The following is a 12,328-nucleotide window of genomic DNA, read 5'->3' on the forward strand; positions in this document are numbered from 1 at the left end:
TCCCATGTCCTTTTGCAGTGCATGGAGAGGATTGAGTGTTTCTGATTTCCACCTCTGTGTCCTCTGCAGTAACGAGTGTGTGGAGAGGAAGGAGAGTCCCGATGTTTTCTTCTGCTGCTGTGAAGGCAACATGTGCAACGAGAGGTTCCTGTACGCCCCTGAAGCGCCCCCGCAGAGCGACCCGCACCATTCGACCGCCTACAGTATGTACAGTCCAGCACGCTCACTGAAAATGACGACTTCTCAGCGGGCGCAAACGCTTTCTTTTAGTCAGAGCTGCAGTTTGTTTGCTAGGCTTGAGCTTAATGCTTTAATATATGTTTAATGAGTTCCTGGAAAGTTGTAAGTTCATGCTATATGCTATTAATCTTTTCTGAGTTACAGGCACTCGAACTGCACAAGGGTTGGTCCATATTTGGCACTGAGCATCAGCCAGAGCTCTTTTCAATGCTTGTTGCTTTTACTCACTTCACTGAACTTTAGAGGGGAGCATCCAGTTGCTGTGTTCAGTGCATTGTCCTCATCTGCCGGTGTACACTCAGATCTTGCTTTGATCCTGAGATATTTTTTTTTAGGTTTATGAAAAACGTATTCAGGGCTTGATCCCTGCAATAGGTCCAAACTATTATATACAACATGCGGACATCAATACTTCTCATTATTAGTAATGATGTCTTAATATCTATTATCCATATTGCGGTTGAGATGCCTCTTTGGTTCATCAGTCAGGTGCTCTCCGGTAAGGCGCCACTTGACTTTGCTTTTTTGATTTGAGTGTAGTGATGTGAACATCCTCTATTTTTGTAAAACAACATAAATAGGATGTTCAGTGTTTCTCACACTGTGGGACCAGGAGGAAAATATGGAGTAAAATTAAGTGGAATGGTAGCAATTGGCTGGGTCTTTTTGGAGTGAAAAATCATATTAAGAGTTTTAACTGTCATTTCAATTAAATTTGACTTGGAACTTTTTTTAAAATGTCACTGAATGCAAAGCAGTCACACAGGCGTAGAGATGAGGCTGTGACTCCCTGGCAACCTCTGGTCACTGAGGTAAAATGTGTATTCCTCCACCAGTTGCCGAGCGGTTGCTGGAGTTTGTTGGTAATCATTACCATGAAATCGATTGTTTTAGTGAATCATCCTATTTGCAATCTTTTGCTTCCTTTGGCTAATAGCAGATCGCTATGATCGCCTATAGTTTGCATGAAAGATCGCCAATTTGTCTCCAACTTCTTGCTGAGCAATAATAAAACTTCAAAATAAAAAAGTGCAATGGAAACAGAACACATAAAAGTGCCTTACTACTTACTGTTTCAAATGGTGCAACTTTTACTTTGAGGTCAGAAGATACCAGCTTCACCACCACTCTGCAAGCAGTTGGCAAGTGTTTGCAGACAAGTCGCCATCTTCTGTGCAAACAACAGGTGACCACCTGCTGCAATCGCAAGGTGGTTAGTGGAGCAGCACCAAGACCAAGTAAAATTGTGTCTGAAAGATGCTGCATAAATAAACCTGGAGAAAAAACAAGGGACCAAATGGCAACAAGCAGACTCCCGCAAACAACTCACCAACTTGTCAGGGAATCTCTTGCAAATGGTTGTTACTGGGGATCATTGACTGGTCTCATAGTCAAGCACAAACATACGAGCGTACTGAGTAATTTGTTATTTTTTAGCAACCTGTGGTGGTGGTCGCCAGCTGATCTCTACGCCTGAGTCAGTGGGGCATTGGAAACACTCAGGCCAACCAAAATGTGGTGATTCACCTTACAATAGCTCTGTTAGTGTGTTTCTCCATTCTTTATGTATAATATTTGACTATATTAGAAATGTCTTTTGCCCCAGAAGGAATTTTGGCTAGAGAATGAACCTGGTTTTAAAATGTAGATAAGAAAAGGAGTCCTTTCATATACTGTAACTTGTTTTGAGCAGCCACCTGTCTCCCATGGTGATATATGACCCTTTGAAGTTCACCCAAAATACACTTTTTGAAGTTTTCTCCAGTGAAAAATCAGAAAACAGATCAAACATCCAGGATCCCAGTCCTTTTTTCCGTTCTCTCCATGTCACAGATATTATATCAGTGCAGTTTTGCTATCAAAGCTGTGAATATATTCCGTTATATCAACTAATCAGCTAATCTCTGATAGAATACCCATAAGTGTTTCGAGGGCCTATGAATTTATAAGTATTCATACTATCGAGGTAAAATATTTCGTGAAAAAGATTAAAGTTATAATACACACATATTAACTGATTGTGAGGTGCTCACGGCTTGGTTTGATTGGTTTTATATTAAAACCCCAACTTATCAACTTCGTACCTCAGTACTTGTTTGGAAGGTTATTTCTAAAGTTATTCCTATCAACTTTGTTTCTATAGCATGGCTCATGAATAAAAAAATATACCTTAAGCAAACAATCAGAAGCACATACAAGTTATTTCTACAATCTGGAGACATCCGGGCTTTTATTTTGAAAGCCTTACCTTGCACAAAGGGTGTAATGTAAGAAATTATGGAGGGCTGCCATCAACTGAGCTTCCTTCCAGGTGTTCAGGGCTGGAATGATGATTAAAAAGTGAATACAGGTTTGAGGGAGGCATGTCTGGGCTTTGTGTGGTTCTCACCTGCACTAAACGAAGCATCGGGAAAAATATTTAAATATTTAAATATTTAAGCGAATATGTGAATGTGTGAATATGTGAACAAAAATGTTAAAAAAAACAATGTGTTTACCTCCTTGAATAGGAATGGAAATGAGACATTAAACTAGCTTACATGTAAAGTCCAGACAGCCTCATAATGTGGGTTAAATGGTGAATGTAAATGCAGCAATGCTGATGATATCAGCGTTAAGTGTAGTGGCTCTGCACAGTAATGAATGTGGAAAAAAAATTGAGCGAAGCATGAGATCAAGTAGGAAATGAAGACTGACCACAGCTGGGGCAGATCTGCGACCTCAGTGCCAGTCCACATCAGCTCACAGCTCAGCTGACACATCTATTGGACAGCGTCATCTTATAACTCGGCTTTAGTCTGCTTTCATTTGCTGCTGCCACTGCCCCTGCAAGCTACTTGGCAAACCCACCTCTGCCCATCTCCACCTTTCATGCTGTATTCGGCTAAAATCATTCCAAATCTGTCAACTATCCTGTGAGGGAGTCACGCTGCCGATCTTAGTGGAACTATGCACCAATTGCTATTTTCTTCTCGATAATGACACTCTGAATTAACTGAACATCGGGGCTGCTACGATTTGTCGCCATAATCGACGAAACGGATAATAAAAATTTGTTGATGCAGAATGTTTATTGACAACACGTCGTATTCTAAAACCACATAAGTGTGTTTTATAACCAAAATAAAATTCAAACAGCCCTCCTCCCCACCTCTGCTGCTGCACTTATATTTCCATCAGGTATGCGAAAGCACAGGCCGAGCCTACCTGCAGCATGTGTCAAAAAGTGTCCTCAGACGTCACCAAGCCCCAGGCAGCCAACCCACTCATTTTTATTTCACAGGAAAAAATCTTTCTTTCTTCTTCATGTTTTTTTTTTTTTTTTTAACTTCCATTGGGTTCTCCGCCTACTGATACCAGCCTGACCCTCACCTTTAAGGCCAGCAGCCTTGTGAGTAATGAAGCTCATCCTTTGGGGTCAAGGCCGGGTCACAACTAAATCCAAATAATCTATTAGTAGAGAAGCTAGCAGACAAAACGGCTACCGATGGAAATCAGAACAGAAATTTGTACGTTTTCCTGTTATTCTTGGCCATTTTGTCAACAAACATGTTTAACGTGAGTAGATTCAACCCTGCTTCAATAATAAAATGAATAGAAATGATTTCAGACCTCAGACATCTTTTAAACGCAAGAGAAATCTTTAATTTAGGACTGGCAGGAAATTAATCAAACTTTATTTGTATAGCGTTTTTCATGCAGGTTAGTAAAGTTCACAGTCCTTCACTGTAAAGCAGGAAATTAGACAAAACTGGGGGTTATGTGCTATTATGGGTAATTTAATATAAGTTAAAGAGACAAGCGATCAAAGGAATAAATTAATCAATTAGGAGTACAGTATTTATAAGTATATAAATAAAATGAATGAAAAAGATGTACTTATCCCTGAATTTAGTATAACAGGAGGTTAAAGCACATTCAGGTACCGGTGATTAATGCTTCACCAACCAGTGGTGTCCTTGCGCTCATCAGTTTGCAGCTGAAGTGTCTGGCAGGCCCGTCTGTCTCACCCTTTAAATCTGACTTTGTGAAACCTGCAGACTTCCTGTAGAGGAACAACTTTCCACAACGTCCCGACAAACACCCTCAGGGTCCCACAATGCAGCTGGTGCAGTCCTGTCGGCACCTACCCCCTCCCTCACGCCTTTCTTCACTTCCCTGCTCTCAGAGGGCGGCAGCGGCGGGTCGGCGTCCGAGCGTCGGCGTTTTGACAGCGCTGCCGAATCAGACGGCCGCTTTGTGACGGGAGGACAGGCTGAGCGAGCAGGCGTCACCCTGCGCCTCCTGCAGGGGTCGGGCACAGTTCAGAGCTGTTATTTTTGGCAGGCGGATTACGTTATGTCACGAGATGGATTTGCTAATCCTGCTGTGCGTGTGTGTGTTTGTGTGCGCTTATGTGCGCTGATATGATCTCTAAGCACGGTGGCTGTAAGCAGGGTTAGAGCTGCATTTAGAGATAGAGGCCCAGCGTGAGGCCAGCTAGGAAGGCTGTGTACTCTTGTCTTTGTTTGGCTGATCCTGGAGCAGTTTCTTCTGAGAGTTTCAGTCACTGTGGGCTCGTTTCTCTCTGCAATATAAAGTCCTGTACTCTTGTGGAAAGAGAAAAACCAGAGCTTCAAGAGGAAAGAAGTCAGAAATGTCTTTTGTGAAGTATAGCACAATTTAAAAATACTGAAATATAAAATATAATACAGAAACCGATGATACCAGTGTAGGAGAGGAAAAACCTTCACATGTTAAATCATTAAATGTTTAGAACCTCTATAAATCAGGCATTCTTCATGCCGCTCTGCAAATTGACTTCATGGAGATATTTTCTGTGTATGATCAGGAAGACTGCCCCACACTCCTTTCTGTGGCCGTTACCACATTTGTAACCAAGAGGATGTTGGCCGTGTTTTTGTTGTTGTGGCTGGTTTAGGATCCAACAAGCTTGACGTGACTCTGTGCTTTGTGATAGGCGCTTCAATGGAAGGGAGGTCTATCTGAATTGGAGGATCTGATATTATCACCAATCAGAATAAACGTAATCTTAGATTAAATAAATCATTATGACGATCTCCTGAAGTTCAAACTGAGCATCAGAATGGGGAAGGATGATTTAAGTGACTGTGCTGTAATGTGGGATATTTTCATGGAACTCTTTGGACCCCTTAGTACCAACAGAGCATCATTTAAACACCACAAACCTACCTGAGTGTTGTTCCTGACCATGTCTATCCCTTTATGTCTACCATCTTCTGATGGGTAATACACCATGTCACAAAGCTCAGATCATCTCAAACTGGTTTCTTGAACATGACATTGAGTTCACTGTACTCCCAACGGCCTCCACAGTCACCAGATCTCAATCCAGTTAGAGCACATTTAAGATGTGGTGGAACAGCAGATTCTTATCGTCCATGTGCAGTCAACAAATCTGCAGCAACTGTGTCATGCTGTCACATCAAAATCTCTAAACATTGTTTCCAGCTTCTTGTTAAGTATGTACCATGAAGAATTGAAACAGCATTGAAGGCAAAATTGGGTCAACCTGCAATAAAAAGCCTCAGGTGAAAGTATAATTGTCATTTTTTATTAGGTGGGAGGCAGGCAACATGATGGGGTCTTTAACATCTCATATGATGCTTTTCAAGCACTGTGAATAGAAGTTAGATGTTATTATCATGAATAAAAAAGGATGCAATGCTTTCATGAGGTGTTTTGGGTGCTTAAATGCTAGAAATGGGTCATTAAAACTTCACTGGTAGGTGGTTGCTAAGCAACATGATGATTTTATAATATCTGGTATAGATAAGAACCTTCGGGGGCCTGAGATGTACACGTGTGGCAAGTTTGGTTGCTCAATCCCTGATGGTGTATGAGTTGTGAGAGATTCGGTGTTCTTGCATGTCCACCCTTTGAGGCATATCGAGAACTATCAGTTCCAACAGGTTGCAAATAAGTTGAGCAATTCTGTATTATTTTAACGCTCGGGCACGGTTTATCTTACTGCCAGGAACCTGATGAAGGCCACAAGACGAGACACGTCAGCGAATCAGTGAAGTTGTTCTTTACACACAAAGTGCTGCTGGTGTTTTAACATATTCAGATCTGTCGTGCTCTCCCTGCACTTTGAAAGTAGGTGAGGTTGTGGCAGAAAGCACCACTTTGTCTCTCCTTCAAGTACTCCACTTGTAGACGGAGCCTGTCGTATACAGCGTTAACAGAAACTCACTGATTTTGGAGTTGTACAGGGCACCGCACACCTTAAATTCATCGCACGTTCAATTCAACAATGACAGAACCCTCAGTTTTGCCCTGTTGTCATTTATCTGTTATTTATTTTTTATTTATTCACGATTTTACTGTCCAATTTAAACAACTTAGCAATAGCCAATTTACCAACTCCTATATTCTTTCTATTTATTTCATATGCTGCCTTGAGAGTTTGGTTGAACAAAAATGCACCGTGGCGATCTATTATCATGGCTCCTCACTTCAGCTGAAGTTTGTTTGTCTAGTCGTGCACATTGGTCATTTTTGTAGAACTATTAAAAGAGACGTGTTGAGCAATGAAGTCTTTCTAATATTTCTGCCTCTGTTACACACTGAAGCCTAATTTAGTTGGCTTTTCCTTATGGGACCCTTGGGTCACGCGTAGTTTAAATCCCACTGGGCATTTTGAACATCTAATGCTTGTTTTTACAGCTTGAAATATTAAAAACAAAACCCCAAAAGGTACTAATCCAGCGAAAGAAAGCATGTCCTTTGCATTCCACCCGGAGATTTGTGCTTCAGAAGGTTGAGTGTCGATATTTCACAGCTTTCATTACATATGCAGTATAAAAGGTGGACATAATCACCATGATTTCAGACACTGTTTCAATCACAAAGCTTTAAGATGAGCATTTTCATTGTTACCATCTTGGTGTTGAACATACCAGATAATCCTCCTTTCTAATTCTAATTATGACTATGATTTGTAAAAGTTACCTATATCATTTATTCGCTATGACCTGAAAATTGTGATCGAGTCCATGAGCTCATGAACAATGTGGTTACAAAGCGAGGGAGCTCAGACTGACTTATATAATGTCTGTTTCTCCTCTCACAGCCACCTCCAACCCGTTCTCCCAGAAGCCCCAGCTCTTCAGCACCCTGCTTTACTCACTGGTTCCCATCATAGGCCTGGCCGCGGTCGTCCTCTTCTCCTTCTGGATGTGGAGGCACCACAAACTGGCGTACCCAGCTGCCCTCGTCCCCACACATGTAAGTCCCACCAGAGTCCAGCCCATCACTGCTTTAATCCCGGTTTGTCTCTCAGTCTTCACGTTTGCTCGTCGCTGTCGTCTGATTTCAGAGGTCACCTGTCAGTCACACAGCGTGGCGAGGCTGCGGTGTCCTCTTTCTTCAAAGTTGCTTGCTGATGCAGTTAGTTTCTCTTTCTGTCTGTTCAGCCTCGGTGACCATCAGGTCTGACTTCCATCTGTTAATTGCAAACAAAGGGGAAATGTAAAACCAGTCAGTTCCTGCATGTCAGAGGATTCGTCCTCTGATACCTGAAAGTTCGGTTAAATTTATTACAAGAGACGTCCGTATGTGGTCTGAGGTTAATATTTATTTCTGACATGACTTCATCAGTTGCTCGCTTTTAAAAAGGTTGTGCATTATTTGAAGTTTGCAGTCAGGTGCAGTGTGCACACTGCCTTCTCTGTTTAACCAACCTTCAGCTTCACCACTGTTCCACTTCCATCAGTGGGCTTCAACAGCCTTGGCCTCTCCTGCCCTGCGCAGCCGAGGGACGGAGCGATGGTCAGCCAGAGCTGACACGCTGTGCTGAGAGTTTACGTCTGGATAATTGCTTTTACAATTTCTTATTTCAGTCCTGTTTAGAAGGATGAGAGGAGCCCTGGTTCTGTCTTTTTCTTTTTCCTGCGGGTCTCTTTTCAGAGCAAACTCATCTCAGACTCGCTTTTAATTCACCACATTGAGGAGTCAGGAGATGAGCCGAACTGTATTGTTGAGAGTGTGTCAGACAGGCTTTTAATCACACACAAGTGCGATTAGTCTGATCAAAAAATACCTGTGCCCTTTTTTTGGGGGGTTATTTACAATTAGCCCTGTTCCATATCAGATTATCCCTAGTGAAATTGTCACACTGCAATGTCATTGCTATAGCAATGGTTTACGTTACTTAGTGGACAAAACAATGAAATAAGCCCGGGCATGTCTGACGAAGAGACTGTGTCACCTTGCGAAGTTTATTTAATACCTGGAAACAGAGATACTTCGACAAACTCGATCAACACACATTACTGTGCAAAATATGCACAAAAACGAAAACAAAACTATTTTTCATTCAGTTCAATTTTATTAATGTAGCACTAAATGACAACAGCAGTCACCTCAGGGTTCTTTACATTGTAAGGTAAAGACCTTAAATAATATGTTTCACCACTTGAGTCTATAAAAGACATCATCAAGTACACGGTTGGTGATGTGTGAAACAAGTGATGTGTAAACAAGTAAATCCACCAAGCAAGTGACAGGAAGTGGAAAATGGGTGGGTGTAAGGTACAGATGCAGTTATCTGATGGAAAGGCATGGCTTTAAACAACTCCACTTAGCCAACTGATGTGTCCATGTCCACGCCAGCAATAAGTATCAATAGAAGGCGGGGCGTCCTTAAAAATTAACGGGCTAAAATTTACATTTAAATTTAATCACATTAAATGTTAAACACTTAGTTAGGCTAATGGTAGCTGTGCTAGTTGCTAGCGTTAGCGTTTTCTACATCAAAATAAAATAAAACACTAAAATATTTGTTAGCCTGAGAGCTATAAATGAGGGGAAAAGCTGTTACTGTTATTGTGGATTTTAAAGGCAGTTGAGCCACTACCTCTTGTTATTTGTTTAACTTCATTTAAGTGTCTTTTTATACCACATTTGCTTATATTTTGGTTTTCGCATTTTCTTTTGCTAAGTACCGCTATGTGTACTGACACAATTTCCCGCACAGTGATTACTCTGTTAAGCTATACGTGGCCGAAGGACAAAGAGCTGGTGACTTGCGGTCACTTTGAAAGGAGCCCGTGTGCATGGGCGCCCTGGTCATTTTCTTTTGTTACTGTCTCATTTAGCAATTAATGAACTGCTGAGTGCTGACCCTCAGACACCCTCAGACCATCAGTTATTAATGCGAGCAATTCTGCAGAGTGTGAGGGCGGCGGAGGCACAGTTACCATGGATTACTTTGGTGCTGAAGGAATATGAGCAATTAATAACAACAATAACTAACACGGGTGACAAGCTTACGGCCACATAGCGCTCAGCGAGTCTATGATGCTAGCAGATCATACATGTGTGACAGTTTTTGGGCGCTTCCCTTTGGAATTCTTTCCTGAAATGCTTTAAAAACGCACAAAGGATGAAAGTAGAGGGAAATATTTATCATGCTGAGCATGAAATGAAATCACACCCAACACCATCTCCAGTAAGAGCCACAAAAAGATATTTTTAAACAAGATGTCTCCAAATCCGACTCATCTAATCCGCTTCGGGTTTTCTTACAGGCTCCCATGGTTCAGTTTTTGGTTTATTTTTTATTTTTTATCACTTTATTGTCATTCAGAATGTAAACTAATTAGTGGACATGAGAACAAAATTTCGGTGCATTTATTAACCATTCGGACTGTACAATATAAATTAATCTAAAGGTATAAATCTAGCAGTGTTAACAGTAAGGAAAACTGCACAAGATCTTAGGAAATATATTTCACAGCACTAATAGCAGAATAAAAACCAGTCTACATTCACTATTTCAGGCCTGCAACTGCACTGCCCTAAATAAACAGTCATGATGTTAGTTGTATAGTCACTGATATGAATGATGAGCGGAGATTTCAGAGGGTTGTAGGAAGTATACCAGGAGTTTTTCCTGAGGATACGTCAGCTTAGCTGATTATATGTGATCCATGTGTCTTCAGACGTCGTCCCGCTGTTTCCTCCTCCGCTGATATCTGCTTCGGTTTGATGGATGTTTGTTTAATGTTGGCGCCAACCCGGAACAAGTCGGCGAGTGGTGCTTTGGTGTGCATGTGGCTGTTCTGGGGCGTGTTTGACAGTCACACATGGATCAATGTTGCTGATACAGGTAGTCGCTCCCAGAGGAACAAACAAAGAGACGCAGGCGATTATCTACAAATAAATTCAGAATTTTTTGGTGTACTGGTTACCCCTGCATGCCTCTAGCTAGCTTCAAATGTCACCATTTAATGTACGCCCTAATGAAATACTAAGACGGTAAATGGATACCTTTTCTTAGTCACCACGCTCATCGTGTTTCCTGATTTAACGCTGTCATAAACCTTTCAGACACCCCACAAATTCTCGCTGTTTTAGGACTGAGAATAAAACCATTTCACCAAATTCCTGATTAATTTAGTTTCTGTGATTCGGAGGCTGTTTCAACCCGACAGCAGCAGCGATGTTCTCGGCTGCTCAGCAGCAGGGGAAAAAGAAAACCCATGCACAGCTTCCACAGTATGGAAGAGAGGAGTCAGGGGCCTCTGCATTATTGATGAGGCTTTATATAGGCAAACAAAACTAAGCAGAGAGAGACGCTCGCAGCTCTGCCTCCGAGGGTGGTGGTGGTGGTGTTGGCGGTGGGTGGGAGAATGGGGAGTGTGGGGGTGGGAGTGAAGAGAGACATGCAGTTCTCTTAACTTGGCTATTGTATCTGCACGGTGCTAAAGCACGGCAGGAAGAGGATAAAAAAGACAGCAACACAATGCAATCTGGATACCAATGGTGATGGAAAAACAACACCGCTAAGAAGCTTATGAAGCATCTTACCTGGGAGCAGATAAATGAATAAATAAACAACAGAAAACAAAACAAGATCAGCACTGGGGGGAAAAGAGTGGATCAGATAACAAAAGATGATACAGAGGGGATTAGAAAAATGCAGCACCTATAAGATTTGTAAAATCAGAGGGGAGTGAAATGAAATAAAATAGCCAGGGTGGAACAAATGGAGTCATGCTGCATGTGTGTAACCCTCTGTGTGCGTGCAGGAGTGCATTATTGCATGAATGAGTAGGTGTGCAAGGACAGGAGAGGGGAAGCAAAAGGAGGTCACTCAACTCACAAGGAATGTATTTAAAAGTCAGCTAATATGCATTTCTGGAAGAGGGCGATGAGGTAAACTCCACTCGCCCGCTGCGTGAAGGTGGGTAAAACAAACGGGAGGTGCGCTTGCGGTTCCCCTCTGCAGCCACTTTTGTGTCCGTTGCTTATTTTGCAATTGATTAAACCTGTTTTTTCAATTTAGGAGATGGAGTGGAGAGAGGTGGGTGCAGTGGGGAGAGGAGATATGGAGGGATTTATTTCTGCTGCCTTTTTTCTTTTTCGTATGTGTGTGGTGCTGTTGATGTTTTTCAGTTACACCACGGGCGCCGCTTTAAAAAAATAAAAGCAGAGGTGACTCCGACAATCACTCAAACAGCCTGCAAAGTCATCAAGGACGGCTGCTAGCAATTCAGTTGTTGAAGGGGACAAAAAAACACCACAGACACCCTCTGTTACAACAGAGGTTACTCATTTAGGACGTGCAACACCTGCTCGATGAAGTGAGGCATTTAAAGGTGTCCTGTCTGCTTGTTAAGTGACGACATATCAACCCTGTTTCCGGGTCCACCTGTCTTCTGTGTTTGACGATGAGCCTCTTGTCTTTTAACCTGCTTTCCCTTTTAATTGTAACGAGTCCCACAAAACTGTTGAGGGATCTGTTTCAGAAAAGAATCGCTCACATGGCCCCAACTTTGCCGCTACATAGTATCTTTATTTTTCTCGACATATATTTGCGCCTCTCTGAAATTAAGATCATCCCTGCTATACTGTGTTTACAGTAGCTAACCATAGCTCTGTAGATAGCCACCAGGTAGTAGCTAGTCGTTAGCTAGCCCACTTTCACTAACCCTCCAAACGTCGCTGATATTTCATCTTCTCTTTTATATCCAAAGTTATAGCAGTGCTGTATGTCAGACCATGGTATACCTGCTAATTAAGCGTTATAAATGCTCTTTTTCATAGATTCTTGGACTCC

General features: G+C 42.0%; 1 protein-coding gene across 2 annotated transcripts in view; it reads left to right on the forward strand.

Annotated features, from left to right (window-relative positions):
* LOC113016711 (activin receptor type-2A) overlaps positions 1 to 12,328 on the forward strand; it is a 74,176-nt gene that overhangs the window by 38,579 nt on the left and 23,269 nt on the right. For both annotated transcript variants that reach the window (XM_026159765.1, XM_026159766.1), the window contains exons 3-4: positions 70 to 203; positions 7,337 to 7,491. In XM_026159765.1, the coding sequence (XP_026015550.1) occupies positions 70 to 203; positions 7,337 to 7,491 (289 nt within the window). The remainder of the gene's footprint in view (positions 1 to 69; positions 204 to 7,336; positions 7,492 to 12,328) is intronic.

Source organism: Astatotilapia calliptera, chromosome 23 (genome assembly GCF_900246225.1).
Source record: "Astatotilapia calliptera chromosome 23, fAstCal1.2, whole genome shotgun sequence".
Classification (NCBI taxonomy): domain Eukaryota; kingdom Metazoa; phylum Chordata; class Actinopteri; order Cichliformes; family Cichlidae; genus Astatotilapia; species Astatotilapia calliptera.